At 35.9% G+C, this 15,987-nt stretch overlaps 1 protein-coding gene across 1 annotated transcript; it reads left to right on the top strand.

Moving 5' to 3' along the window:
• The first annotated feature begins 857 nt into the window (after positions 1 to 857).
• Positions 858 to 2,955, top strand: kctd12.1 (potassium channel tetramerisation domain containing 12.1). Its single transcript, XM_043248299.1, has one exon. The coding sequence runs from the start codon at positions 1,221 to 1,223 to the stop codon at positions 2,079 to 2,081; it is 861 nt and encodes a 286-aa protein (XP_043104234.1). The 5' UTR covers positions 858 to 1,220; the 3' UTR covers positions 2,082 to 2,955.
• Positions 2,956 to 15,987: the final 13,032 nt, after the last annotated feature.

Here is a 15,987-nt window from a genome sequence, read left to right as displayed (position 1 = left end):
ATATTATTTTGACTTTACTATTTTGTTAAATTAAAACACAATGCATTGCATAGTGCGATTTTAAAGGACTTGATGATAGCCTAACATACAAGTATATTATATTATGACATATTGAAACAATGTTTTTCAGTGCATGTTGAATTTGACTTATTACAGGGTTAGATTTAATACGTTTGATAAACCAACGGAAACACAACGGCCGATTCCACAACTGCAGAACTTGATATATATGGTATCGCCATATATCATTTTATGCATGTGAGTGAATGAAAACATCCTGCGACATTTTAAATCTGAAAGTGCACTGTGTGTAAAGTTATTGTCTCTCAAAAGAAAGAGTAGAAAATTAATCATTGAAAAAGTCCCAAGCCGTTTGTTGACTTCAAAATGAAACATTAGCATGTTGCCGCCCACTTGGGCTGAATAAAAATGCAAATTTATTCTTTGTCGTTAGGTACAAAGGTTTAAAGTTCACAAACTGATTTAAATGAAATCGACCAATCACTGGAGGGGTTTGGAAAAATGTAAAAGTCGTTGAACGAATCGTTTGGGAGGTAAAATGTAAAAATAAATGCATATTATAAGAAAATTAAAGTGTTTTTTTTTACTTTGTAAGCATGACAACTTTATTCGGGCCTCCCAAAACCAAAATATTAACCTTTTATAACCCATAATAGGGGCACATTAATATTGATTGTTCAGATGATTGAATGTCTTTCTGAGAAAAAAAAGTATCAGACAAACACTAACCTAAGCTTTTTTTGTCTGTTTGTCAGTATAACTCTGCTTGTGAAGACTAGCTAACGTTTATTCCAATGTTATACCACAAGATGCCGCTATTCTCCTTTGTCATATGGAGCGCGTGGCAGAAAATGTCAATACTGTAATTTATAAAGCAATGTTTACCCTCGGCGCGTGGGGAAAATGTCTTTGCACTTTTTAACTTATTATCTACATTTAAGTGCAAAGTGCATTCTTAAATATCACGAGTTTTCAAGAAACGCCAAATTCAGATAAGAGTCAGAGCACAGCGTTTAAAAGGCACTGACAGCAGGAGGCACGACACCAGTTGGTCCCATTTTGCCAATAAAGCGTTAACATCAGCCGTCTTCTCTCCCCTCCCACAACCTATTTAAACAAACATCTGCCCTTATCTCGAGTCTTTAGGAAGCCCGTTGCTCAAAGTCGCGAATAACTGGCGCATCAGCTGAACAGACGCGATGGCTTTGGCAGACCCCGAGTGTGGACTATCAAACGGCGCGGGTTCCGCCTCTCCGTTTTCTGATATTATTGAACTAAATGTGGGAGGACAGGTGTATGTGACACGGCACACGACTTTAATAGCCGTGCCGGATTCTCTCCTGTGGAACATGTTTAGTAAGAAGACGCCGACAGAGCTGGCACGGGACAGCAAAGGGCGCTTCTTTCTGGACAGGGACGGTTTTCTTTTCCGCTACATTTTAGACTACCTGCGGGATCTAAATCTGGTTTTGCCTGACTATTTTCCGGAGAAGAGCAGATTACAGCGGGAGGCTGAGTTTTTCCAGCTGCGGGACCTGTCTAAGCTCCTGAGTCCCAAAATGAGTAAAGACAACTCCATCACCGACGAGATCTGCCCGAGTGACTCGGAGGAGCCGAGCGCGCCTCCGCTGGTGGGACCCGACGCCTCGCGCACGATGTCCGTCGCCAGCACCGCTCACTCTCCTTCCCTCGAATCCAAAAAGTCGGGCTACATCACAGTCGGTTACCGGGGATCGTACACGATCGGAAGAGACATACAAACGGACGCCAAATTCAGGCGGGTCGCGAGAATCACGGTGTGCGGGAAGACCTCTCTGGCTAAGGAGGTTTTCGGAGACACTTTGAACGAGAGCAGAGACCCGGACCGCCCTCCGGAGAGGTACACATCGCGCTATTATCTGAAGTACAATTTTCTCGAGCAGGCTTTTGACAAACTGTCGGAGTTTGGCTTCCATATGGTCGCGTGCAGCTCCACGGGCACGTGCGCTTACTCCAGCAACGACCCAAACGAGGACAAAATCTGGACGAGCTACACAGAGTACGTTTTCTGTCGAGAATGAGCCAAAGGTGTCGCGTTTAATTGTGTATATATAGGCATTCCGCTACGAGAGCAAAGTTTCATCCGTTTAGGAGAGGTGGAGTTTCTAGTTGTGTTTATCAAAGGTTTTGTCTGTTTACACCGAGACTCAAATAGCCTACTACATGTAGAATTAACAAACGCAGACTAACTAGCTATCATTGCACTTCATAGCTTCATTTTGTTCGCAGAAAAAGTCAGATTCATATTTGAGGGCCTGTTTGTAAAACGTCCTTGATGTGTTTTGTACTTTGCATGTATTATAAATGGACACATGAAATATTTTTAAATGATTTAATGTACAAGTTTGAAGAAAAGTTGGTTACTGACTCATTAGTTAACATTCTAGAAAGATTTGGAAATTCGTCTTCATTTGTGCTTTCCTTTAAGTTCATATTAAACTTTTCACTGTGAATAACCCACTAAAACTGAAGTTTCATTGCTGCCTTAATTTCTTTAGTAAAATTAAAGCGGTGCCAAAGTTACCTGCAGTGATTCATTGCACTTTTTGACCACTTTCAATTTCATTACAGATTAAGAAAATTGAGTAAAAACTCTTAAAACTCAAAATAAAGTAAAAAAAAAAATAATAATACAACTTTGTAATATATTACAAAGATATTACAATTTTGTGAGGCTTACCTTTTTACAGCAAACAACTGTATTGTATTGATTTTTTTAGCACATTTTTTGTTTTGTGCGAAGAATTAATATTTTTTGTTTTGTCTTAGGTTTACCGTTTCGATGTCTATATTACAACGAACATCTCTCTTTTGTTCCAGCATTGTAAGCATCTCATTTGTAAGCATCTTTGCTGTTTAAAAGCTGATCATTCAATAAATTGTAATCTGTCATAATTTTCAGTGTCAGCCTAAATTGTATTTTTTCCAGTCAGTTTTAATTTTTAAAGTATGTCTTATGCAGCTCTTAACGGCTGGAGGGCTAAATTAGAACATAATGTAACCAGCTGCTGAACAACCCAATTTTACTCCTCTGTTTTGTGCAAGTGCACCCTCATGCTATTTTTAAAATACCTTTTTTGTAGCATAGAAACTTTCATTGGTTCACAGGAAAAATGCATGTTTGAATTTAAGTATGATAAATGATCACAAAACATGTAGCATAACCTCTACCTAAACTCAATAAACAATGAGAACGTGAATTACAAGGAAATAACTGGCATTAACAAATCGGCCCTCAAGATTGCTTTTTGGACAGATGCAGTATTATTTAACTGTGCTCTCAAGAGTTTTGGGGGTCAGCCAGATCATTTCAGTGGCCTGATCATGAATCATTGCCAGTATCAATGAATACAATAATTGTACCAATGTACAATAGTTCCCTTTCCGTTTTTTTGTGATACAAATGTTGTTGAAATGCAGATGACGCAGCTGTGCACAAATATAGGTGGCATTATCATTTCGAGTGTAAATAATGAAAAGATCCAGCTGCAATGTTAGGGTTACAGAACGGGTCTTTCTGTTCACACGCAGTGAAGGTCATCAGTTGCATCTGAATTCAACAATATATTGATTAAAGTTTCTGTTCGTTACATATAAATGGGGGTAAGTATTTAAAAACAGGTTTAAAATTACACCACTGTAGAAGCAAGCTATTTTCTGTTTAATTAGCCACGTTACATAAATAACTAGAAGTACATGAAATGGTTAAACTGTTGCACTACAAACCAGTGTATTTATAGTTCAGAAAATATATTTGTGTCATAAATACCAGTTTGCAGTATTAAGCAGAATAAAACAGATACAGTTGTGTATTGTCTGCAGTGGAGAGATGGTTGAAGTCATGTGCCTCCATGATTGGGCCAAGTGAGGTCATGTATGTGTAAAGAGACGGGGACCGAGAACAGAGCCATGGGGCACACCATTGGTTGATGTGATATGGACACTTGTGAGGTAAGACTTGAACTAGGAAGGTGCAGTAGTTGTGAGGTCTGAGGAGAATATGGTGGTTCACTGCGTCAAATATAAATAAATAAATAAATGTATTAAAACCTACAATTCTGAAGACGCTTTAGAGGACGTTGATAGTAGGAGTATCTAGGGAGGAAGCAGATGTTGTACTCACTTGTTATGCATCAACTCATAATTTTCATGCATTGCAGCAGACAGATGACCATTTCTGAATATCTTTGAAAGTGCAGAGACCTCTATCCCCAAGCTGTTCCTGCTGCCAGCGTACTCTTTGTTCTCCTGGAAAACCTTTCTTTTCTGAGAAAATCAGATCAAAGCATTGCATAACAAAACATACCAGAAGACTGACTTCAGACCAAAAAAAGTGATTATTCAAATTAAATTCTTAGCTAAAAATAACCAGTACTCTCAGCTGGGAAATTTATTAATGGTCTATGCACTCATTCCACAGCTCGGTTGTTTCTCAAGGAGAGTGTTAAGTGAAGTGCAAATTTCATATATTTGAAAATGAATTAGTTTTAACGCTCTTAACTTTAATGTGTAAGATTACTTGTGACCAGAACATACAGCATTTATGCAGTGTCCTTAATTCTGTGTCAACTGTTGCACACAGGCTCAGTCTTAGTTGCGCTCATAATCTGTTGTACAATTTATATGTGTACATTAAGGGGCTAATGAGGTTACGTCACTTGCCACTCAGGAGCCTGAATTTAATTTGAGAGTATGTTCAACATTCCCTGAGCTGGTGTGCCTGCCTATGAGACATTTACATTTTATCTGTGAAAGTGCAGTGGAATCACTGCCTACAGTTGAGATTTTATATATCAAAAAACCTATATCATTTTTTTTTTTTTTCATGAGGACAGCAAATCTGCACACGCTCTGCATTTAAAATCTATCACCGCTTGCAGTACTCACATGATGTATACTGTATTTTTTCTTCTTAAGGGAATGGATTTAGGCCCATATACAATTATAGTGAATCATTTGCAACCATGTTTCAAAATCCAGATCAATTTATTGTGTGATTTATTATAGGCTCATTATTATAGGCTCTGTTTTTTTACATATTTGAAAGCATTTTGAAATGCGGCTTTGACAGTTCCATTTCCCCTAAGATCAGACATTTTAGATAGTTTTGCAGTTCATCACCTTGAACAAAGCCTACTCATGTGGCATGAAAACTGCTTTATCATGTTGTTCTTTCAGTGTTGAGCTGTACAATTAGTTTTTATAGTTAAATTTATCACAGAATACAGTTTGAAACATCTTTAAATTGACCGAAGAAAGCAGTCCGTCTTTTTAACCGCTCAGCCGACATGAACATAAAAAAAAATCTTTAGTAATCATATGAAAATAATGTCAGACTCAATGTATCTTATAATTAGTAATCCGATGGTTAATATATGTCTGCATTATTTAGCTATGAATGATTTGCAGATTGAGAGGGATTCACATTTTAAATTGCATGTAATGTAGAAATGCGTGCAGAGGAATGGTATTTCACACCATTTCTTTTCAGTGATGTGACAACAATTTGTCTGTGCACCATCTGAAAAGATCCAACACAAAAGACTTCAATTATAGGATTTATTGTAGTCTTGACAGAATGACAGCATCTTTTCACAGAGCAGAAATTATACAGGCCTAAAATGTTCTTAAAAATGGGAAAGCTTATTGTTTCGTCACGCTAACAATTTTACAAATGTTTACGAGAGCGCAAGAGAGAGAGAGAAAAGAGTGTGTAACTGGTATCTAAATAAGAGATTTGTGGTCAGGATATAGGAAAACAAATGTTTCTAACAAAGCAAATATCACACTGATTACATTTTTAACAATGGTGAAGACATATATAGGTATTTATTGTTTTCCTGGGAATCATTTCTCTAAATATTCTATCACAAATGATATAAAATAATTAGCTCATGTCACAAAAAACTGTATGTATTAATACATTAATCTTCAGCAATTACTAGCTGCTTTCGCTTACTTAAACCAGAGACTGTATTTGTCAAGGCTAGTAATTTCAAAATAGTGCTCACTAGCTTTCTTAAATACTTTCTACAAACCCAGTAGAAAAACCCCCCACAAATTTTTTATTCCCATTTGTACTACTAAACACAAATCAAAGCGTCCTTTACATGACATGTTACGACAGTTAAACATCGAGCCACGTTATGTCTCAAATTATTAATCGTTTTACATAATTCAATAAAATAGAAATGAAATAACATGACACAGATATGTCATACTAAGACTGCGTTTAAATGTGAGTGGGTCGCGTTAAATCTGCAATGTTAAAAGCTTTTGCAATTATGCAGTGATGAAATCTAATGCAACTGCATTGTTTTCTCATTGAAGTGAGCTCAAAAGAAGTTAAATCAAAAGAAAAACATAATGAGCAAATTCAAAGTGGATTCATTCATCTAAAAAGCGATATGAGACAGTGACCTTTAAAAATAATTTGACTGCGAAAGGCTCTCCTTGCAAACTAGTTCAGTAGCTAACTAAAATGTAGGCTACTTTATAGAAGGACACTTCAATTCAATGCCACTTTTGTAGTGACGTGTTTTACTTTTCCCTTCTAAAAACCACTGGGCTGGCATGACCCTAGTCTCATCTTTAATCAACTCCTTACAATAAACACTTCACACAGGTGTTATGCAAAACACTTGGAGGCTGTTTGGCCTAATACATTAGGCAAATGGAGTCTGTTGGCCACAAGCCCTGTTTAATCCAATGAATATTTTTCTGAAGAAACAGGTGACATATGAAGGTCTGCGTGAACAATGTGACTCAGTGAGCCTGTGCTTCGCATAAACATGTGGTTATATTCATATTCTCTTGTGTCTTGTGAGTGTGAGGTTGCAGTGTGTTCGTCTGCTGATGGAAAGAACGTCTGACAACGTTGTCTATCCACGATGCAAGAGTCAAGTATTAAACAAGACATACAGCACAAATCACACAACAGATGGTCCGTCTTCACAGACAAGAAGGTTAAGCATGTCTTAAGGGAAAATCTTGTATTTAAATCTTGTTAGAAATCATTTTTATTTGAAATGACTATAGACATTAAAAAGCTATATATTCTTTGCACTTCTATCACATGCGTTACAAGCTGCACTCTCTCAAATCGATACATAATTTTTTTAATTCTATACTACTGTTCAAATTATGTTTTAAATATGTCTAAAATATATATAAAAATTATTATTAATATAAGGATTATTTATATTACAAATAAATGGTGATTTTGTTTATATTTTACTCAGCTAAGAATCCTGTGTCAGAAAAAAATGATCTCAGTTTCCAAGTTAAATCTTAACTGTTTTCAATATTGTTAATAAAAAGAAAGCTTCTTGAGCAGTAGATTAGCATATTAAAATGATTTCTAAAGGATCATGTGACACTGAAGACTAGAGTAATGACTGCTGGAAATGCAGCTTTGCCATCAATAAATGACATATAAATATATTAATATTAATTAATTCATTCATTCATTCATTCATTATTAAATTATACAATATAAAAATAATTGTATTTATTTACTTTATTTATTTTTATTAGTTTTTAATGATCAAATAAATGCATTAGTGAGCAGAAGAGATGTCTTTCAATATCATAAAAATGTCCCCCAAACTTTTGAACAGCAGTGAACAGCATGTTTTCATATGGGTTTAATAATATGCAATATAACATGTGTAGTCACACAGGCAACGTGATCTTGGTGAAACACACACATCTGTTCATTATTATACTATCACCAGATGTCTGCTTCTACCTTCTCATGTTATTAAGAGGGCACCGCTTCAGCTTCATATCTGAAGAGATTGCTTCCATAAAAAAATAAAAAAATAGTTCAGCTGTTTTATGCTAGCACAATCTGTCTTTGAAGCGTGAAATATTTCACAGCAGTGACCTGGACTGTGATTTCCTGGTTGGCTTGCTCCAGAAATACAAATCACTTCCAAGTCACTATTTAATTTGATAAAATATGGTAAAACAGCAAGAGCACTGCAATCTTTGGTGCTAGATCCTTCATAAAAACAGCATTACTATATTTCAATAAATAGATAAATAAAGTGTGATTTAAATGTGATATCCTGCCGTACCAAAGTAAGTATTCAAAACACTCTTCACAGGTCTCAGTTATTGCTGAGATAAATAAAAAATCCTCAGTGGAAATCATATTGAAAAGTTTAACTACATAGCTTCTGAGGCTACGGGAGCATATTTGGATTATACAGCGCAATCATCTACAGTCCAGGTCTGAGATTATAAAGGACTGTATGCCAACCAACTTTTACAATTAATATCCATGAGGTTGAGCTGGGTTGAATTTTTAAGGAAAGACACTACAAGCAAAACCATTGTTTTTCACGTAAGCATCGATTTTGAGATTTTGGGCAAAATTGTATTTCTTATGTTAGATTAATTGGAAGAAAACACCCAAAATACACATTTATATTTGTTCAGAGTCATTTGCACACATGCAACTCCATGATCCTTCATAGTTTGCATGGAGCAGAGAGATCTGAGGAGAAACAGGAAACAAAGCTTGAAGGAAGGAGGGGGAGCTGTGGACAGAAAACAGACAGTGGCTGAGCAAAATCTAAATATTCAAGATCAATATAAAATCCAGCTTGATCCGGCACAACCCAAAACCATTGTTACGACAAGAGGAAGAGCTGCATACTTGCAACCTGCATATACTTAAAAAAGACTTTGTTAGTTAGTTAGTATATCGATTGCTACTTAAGGCAGTATAATCCTCAGCATCTATGTGGGTGCCCAGTAGTCTACCCAGAATCCCTAGCTAGTCATTTATTATTTTTGAAGAGGCTCTAATCTTTAACCAGTTGTTTGAATAATGTACTTGGCATTACATCAACACAGCAAGGACACATAGAAAGCTATGCACGTTTATTGTATCATAGTAAATGTTCCAACACAGTTGGAAAAAAAGGGGAAGATAATGACAGTCGGAGAGTATTATAGAGTTGTCGCTGCGATGTGCGCACTTGTTAAATAAAGGCAGCTGTTTCGGAACCACATGCATCATCTTTTGAATTAATGCCATCCTAACAGTATCCATTCACCTGTATTGCCTGTCTTCATTTATTTTTGCTAAACCTGTTTAAAGTGCTCACTGTTACTCATGTACTTCTAGAGATATTAGCCGTTGGTTAAGAAATACATGGATCACAGTGATCAATACAGATCTTAAAAGGCCAATAAGCAACTAAGTGGAAAAGGAAACAGCCCAAGCACAGCTTCAAACAACCCTGTAATCACTTTACCCACAAATCTGTTTATCTTCATTAAGAAGTAGTCGATGTACTGTTTCCAGGAGCAAAATGATTTGTTTCATAGCTAGCTGAATTGTGTCTATATCAAATTAGGATTGCCTTTTAATCATAGCAACTCTCTGTAGTTCTCCGAAAGGCAATGGAAAGAGTAAAAGTGCTGATTTAATGTCAACTGATCTAAACCGAATAGGAAACATGGGCAAGAATGTTCCTATGAATCCTCCCTGCCTTTTTATATTTGATAAAACATGCATATTACTTCTTTCTTTCATCTTAGCCAAAATGCATCATTAATATTAATACAGCAGATAGTTTCTTAATACGCGGATTATAACACAGTGCACAAATCCTGTTGATGCTGAACAAGAGGACTGTGAGCTGAGCATAAAACCAGTCAAGAATGCATTTCCAAAATGTATTTCCATTCCAAATGTCCTTGAAAACTACATGGTATCCTTGGTATCCTTTGAACCACCCTTCCCTTCACACTTTGTACATCCCTTTCATGCTGCAAACCTTCTTTGTTCTACAGTCCAGTGCATTTCAAATGGTGGTTTTTTTTAGGAAATAGCTGAGTTTTTGGAAGGTCTTCAGGAACAAAGACCAGCCATTTCTGACCCAACAACAGAAAAAGCTCAACCAATGCTGTGGAAACTCTCTTTTTAGCACCTACAAATATCTTTATATCTACAAAATTGAGTAAATAAACAATTTCATCTTTTGAGCATGTGTGCTTGTTTGTGCATGTGAATTAACGTGTGTGTGTGTGTGTGTGTGTGTGTGTGTGTGTGCGTGTTGGTTTTAGCAGGGCTACGAGAGTGTCAAGTATTGCTGTGATCCATCACCTCAGTGTCTCCAATTTCAGCGGCTCACTTAGAGATAAAGCTAACGTTTATTTATATACAGTCAAAACATCATTTTCTTCAGCATGTTCACTGAGTTTGCTTTTCCTGTAGTTGTAAAACGAATGCTCATTTGTCTGACTGTAAGAGTCAATTGAATTTGGACAAAAGACAATTACCGTTTCCTATTGTGTTGAGGAGTATAATCCTTTTTTCTTTAAGTAGTATTACTCTTGGTAATTCTATTTGAGAGAAAGGAACACAGTGTTCAGTGATCCTGTGTTATATGGTCAAATAAAATTCGCTCAAGCTAGAAAATGTTGTGTTATAATTCTGTCATAATTTAGAAAATTTTCTGAATGATTTAGTATTATGATAACATTAATTCATTTTGGAATTTCTTGAAAATGCTATTCATCTTCATGTGAATAATTTTAGCAGTTAATACTTGATAATAGTATTAGTTGACTGAGGAGACATATTAATCTGATCAAAAAGGCTACGAGTTTCCATATTCCACGGTTGTTCACATGGGACTACTGAATATATTTCAGCAACAGCGAAGTCTTTTCACGCTGAGTTTAATTATGTATTTGACATCTATTTTATGTCACTTGACAAAAAAATCCAGTCAAAAGGATAATCATTCAGGACTACGTCTTGGCAAATTATAGCAATCTGTAACAGATCTTATTACATTTATGCATGAAATATTGATTGTACTCTAAAAACAGGTGACTCAACTTTTCTTTGAAATGCAAATCTAGATTCACATTAATGTCCGGTGCTGAGAATTTTGGGTTCATGATTACACCAACAAGTCCGCTTCAGATGGGACTGTGCTATGCAGCATATTCGGCATATAGAAGCTCAGAGATGTCATACACAGACAATTTTCAACAGTGAATGTATATGTTATACAAAAGATGATCCTGTAATCCTGTATCAATATTTAGTAACTTTTTGCTAGTAACATTTTATACGCTATACACAGAAAACAAGCCCTCCAAATTGATAAATGTGACCTGAGCTGGCAAAATGAATCACAATGAGCTGAAGTTCCTAAAGTCTACTCAAGACATAACAGATTACATTTGCATGAACACTAATATACTATAAATATATGTATAGGGATTGTTTGCAAGGTGGAAGCACCATTAAGTGCTCGAAATGACCTTCAGCGGCAGTGCAAGTAGTGAGCAAATGTACCCCTTTTCAGAAAACATACAAATGATGTCACATAATTTTTGACATTTAAATTACTATTTGGAGCATTGGGATTGCTAGACAAGGCCTTAATGAACAATTTTTTGTAAAAAAATAAAAATACAACCAAAATCAACATTTTTGTATTGTTTTGTCTTTAGCTCAATTATTATGCATGCTATTGTGCAGCAGCAGTATGCCACGAGCACATTTGCGTTAGACGTCGGCACTATAACCACAATGTTACTGGCATGACAGCAGCAGTATGTCTTAAATACTTGCAGCATTTTATCGTATATGTGTTAGCCGTGGTGAGTTCAGCAGCAGCAATAATCTACAACAACTGCGATAACCAACAGCAACAACAATTCAGCAGCAGCAGTGTAGCAGACCACCAAGACAAATACATTGTTGTCTTGATAGAACTGCATTTTTTTAAACAATTGAGTAAACGATTCAGTGACTCATGAAGTCTGCCAATGGTGTCAACAGCAATGGTTGGATTTAAGTAATAACATTAAAAAAATTCTAAATGATAGCTATGAAGTTTCCTCTTTCAACAGTAATGATTTATTTTAATATATTTGTCAAATGAAAACAATATATTCCACACATGTCACATGTTAACTTTTGTTTGTGATCTTACTCAACTAGAAAATTACTTGAAAAAATGCTAACAGATGTGTGCCAGAGTGTTAATTGTCCCCATGAACTCAAATAGAAGCGCAATTTAGTATCTTCAAGAAGGTAAATAATTTCTTCTTTTAGTTTCACAAAAGGAGGTCGGGTTTAATCACTTAACAGACTCACAAGACACACTCCTACAGAATAGACCTGACAAAGAGCCCATATCATCCTCCATCTCATCTGCTTATCTCACTTCAGCAGCAGGGGTCTCGTCATGCTGGGGTCTGTAAATGGCAGTATGAGTGCAGTATTCCCGGACCAGCACAGGCAAGTTTATTGATCTGGTTCGGCCACCGGACTTGGCAGGGGGTGGTATTGTCAATAAGGTGCAACCTGTACAGCTGTGGAATCAGTTGGTAGCCGTTTAATTGAGGATTACATGCTGATGACCTATCCTCCTCATTGGAAATGCATCATGGGAGATTGATATTGATAACCAACAGCAACATCTGTCACTCACACCAGTGATAACCAAGGAGGTCTATAATTCTGAAGCTATCCATTAGTACTCCCATTTATCCCAAAGGCAGTTGCTCGGCTGGTGATGGACCCCTTCGAAGTTGCATAATATGAAATCTGCCATCCAAAATTTTGAGACCGGCATATACGACAAAAGATATACTCTCATAAATCTATATGGAACTGCATTCAGAGTAAAGTAAATGCAAGTTCATTTTATGACAACAAACAATATCCATGAAATTCATCAAGCACCATGTAATCAAAAGACTCTTCCACTGCAGCTGTCTGATTCATCCCTCAAATGTCTACCTGCCTCTAGCTTTCATCATCAGAAAAAGGATGCAACTAAATAAATGCTATTATTGGTGTGGGCTTTTCAGTCACTAAGAGATATACCGGTCACACATACAGATCCTCTAAAGATGAATGGGTGTATGTAGATTGCTTACTAAGTAATATTAAGTCTTTTAAGCCATTGATTTTATTAAAGGGCATCAGCACTGAAAAGGCTTCAGGGAGACTGATCAGACCTACCTCAGGGGCGCAGACAGTGCATGCACCTTATTTAATACCCAGCTTTAAAATTTTTAATTCATAATGCTGTTCGACTCAAGTCTAAAATGAGAGAAGCAGAATTATACAGTATGAATTATACATTCATGTTTTAAACTACCATTCTAATGCTTGGGGTTGGTAAGATTTTTAGAATGTTTTTTTTAACAAACTCTTACCAAGGCTGCATTTACAAAATTTAATCAATTAAAAAATACATCAAAAACAATATTGTAAAATATTACTATTTAAACTAAGATTATTTTTATTCCTGAGATGGCAAAGCTGAATATTCAGGAGCCATTACTGCAATCTGCAGCACTAAGTGTTCTACTCAAATTCTATACAATACAAAAGTCAGATGTATTTAGTGCATCTTTCGAGAAATATATATAAAAATTAATTATATAATTAATAAACAAACTATTAAATAAACTTTAGTAACCCCAAACTTTTGAATGAGGCAAAAAAAACTAAAATAAACTTAAAAAAAAAAAAAAAAACAATCTCCAGTCCTTACAGTAGTTAAAAACACAACAATCTAAATAGTAGGTATGAGCACAATTTAATATCACACAAAAAGTTGAATAAATATTTGGCAGTCTGACTCTCAGAGAAAACGAATGTGTTTAGTAATACGTTTGGCAACTTTGCAAGTGTTTGCAAAGATATGGAGTTTTATCTCATAAAGTTAACATCTTAAGGAAGGAAACATTATTAGCCATGGTTTAATTAAGCACGGTTTAAGACATGGTTCTTGTAGATCAAATTGTATGCAGCCTTCGGTTGAATAAAAGTAGCTTGACATATTCACAGCAGTGAATAAGGATGAACCACCTGAGGAGGAGGATTTGTGCAGCTCTGTTGCCCATCTTGCCAGCTTGCAGCTGCTGCAATGTTCAGATACAAGGAAGTTATGTAAAATTAATACAATTTAATCCATTTGGCAAATCAGTATTCCTTGTTTTAATCAGAGGTAAGAACATGAGTGTGTTCTCAAAAGCTGAAAAAATACATTTAAAACACTGCAAAGAAGAAGAATAATAGTCAACACCTCACTCAAACCACACTTTAAGTTACGATCAGGCTTTAATTGTTTCTGTAATTTACAATAGACCAAAGGAAACCTCTGTTTTTTAATCCAGTTGCAAATAATACCTTGGCTCACCTCCATTCTAAGCCGAGGCATTTGTTTCTATGACAACAGCTGCGTCACGACCCCAGAGAACACTTGATCACCGTACTGCCATCTTTAGAAGATCTGAGGTCACTGCTTAAAGCTTGGATTAAATTAAAGCTTGCAATGTATGTATTGCGTTTCTTAAACAAAATCAAAGTGATTCACTTACACCATTCTGAGTAGGTGTGAGAGAAGTTGCCAAATCCATCACATAAACACAAAGCAGCAATTAGGACGTTGTTCAAACACTAAACTAATACCGACGTTATGTATTGCTTTAATATGTACTGACATAACTGAATAATCTCCCACACATAAGACTTGATCTTGATCTAACACTGTGCTACATGATCTTCTAAACTGAAAACCAAAAATACTCAACTTTATGTTTGGCTTTTAATGAAGGTTAGAGGCCCTAATGCTATAAAGCTATAAAGATGCAGGTTTGGCCTTGCGCTACTCAAGCCATCTGTAAGTGTTTGCCTTTGTCACTCAGCCCATGTTGTAGTTCTACTCCAGCTTGTTAATTTATGGAATAAGGCTCTCGCTAGCTTACATTTGCCCTTGCTCTCCCCTGCTCCATATTAGATGTCATTCAGGCACAATGCCAAAAACATCTGACTCGAGGTCAGGCATCACTTCATTGCCCTTCTCACAAAGCTGTTAACATCTGTCTAGCTAAAGTCAAGGAATACTGCTCCTCCTGCTAAACTGCACTTTGATTAGCCTAATTATAAGTGATTAAGAAATAATGAGAGCATGTTCTTTGTTTGATTTGCCTGGTTAAAATGTTGGCTGTCACAGTAGCGTAAGTCTAGTGATTGTATGTTTTTTTTCTTCTTTTTTAAAGTACAGAATTAAGCAAGATAAAAAGGAAATGCAAATATTCAAATATTTAACCCAAAAAAACATTATACAGCACATGTTCTTCTTAGTACTAATCACTTAGTAACCTTATCTGAGTAAACCTTGAACTAACGTCATGACCCTCTGCACCTGGTAACTCTCCCATGACACATGCAACCATATGAGAAAGAAACATGATAGAGCTATTTACCAAGTACAGTGTACACAGAGAAAATGCCACCCACAGGAATTATGTCATGATCCATAGCTAGAAATCCATTCACCTACAAAAGGGTGATTCAGAAATCTACAGGGAAAGAATCATATGGGCCTAATTACACATTGGAACCTTGCTGAAAAAAAGCATATGCTGTTTAGGTATGTTTTGAAGCATGGTAGCTGTTTTGAGTTGGTTTGGCTGGTCCTTTGAGCAGGAGCAACTATATCTTACTCAGGACCAGCTTAAACCAGCTACCATGCTTTAAAACATAAATAACCAGCATATGCAGGTTTTTCAAATGGAATTTAGGTGATTTCATTGTGCTTTTAATTTAGATTTTTTTTTTTTTGTATACACAGAAGTCAAAATGATCTTTCATACCAGTAAAATAACATTTGAGTTCTTGAAGTAAAAATATACAGATGTTTCCCTATTTGTAACGATTTCAAAAAAATCTTTCAATATATGTCTGTGAGCTTTTAAGTTATTAATCAACAATGCTAGTCAACTCAGTTTCAACTTCATTAAAGAATACATATTTAATGGCCAAATTGTCAATTTATAACTACGATGTTAATCATTCTGAAGAGACACTTGATTCCAAGAGTGAGAGAATACACCAATGCTCCCATCTATTAAAAAAAAAGAAATATT

Source organism: Puntigrus tetrazona, chromosome 9, assembly GCF_018831695.1.
Source record: "Puntigrus tetrazona isolate hp1 chromosome 9, ASM1883169v1, whole genome shotgun sequence".
In the NCBI taxonomy this organism is placed as follows: Eukaryota; Metazoa; Chordata; class Actinopteri; order Cypriniformes; family Cyprinidae; genus Puntigrus; species Puntigrus tetrazona.
Note: the sequence above shows the minus strand (reverse complement) of the source record. Positions and strands in the feature narration are given on the sequence as shown.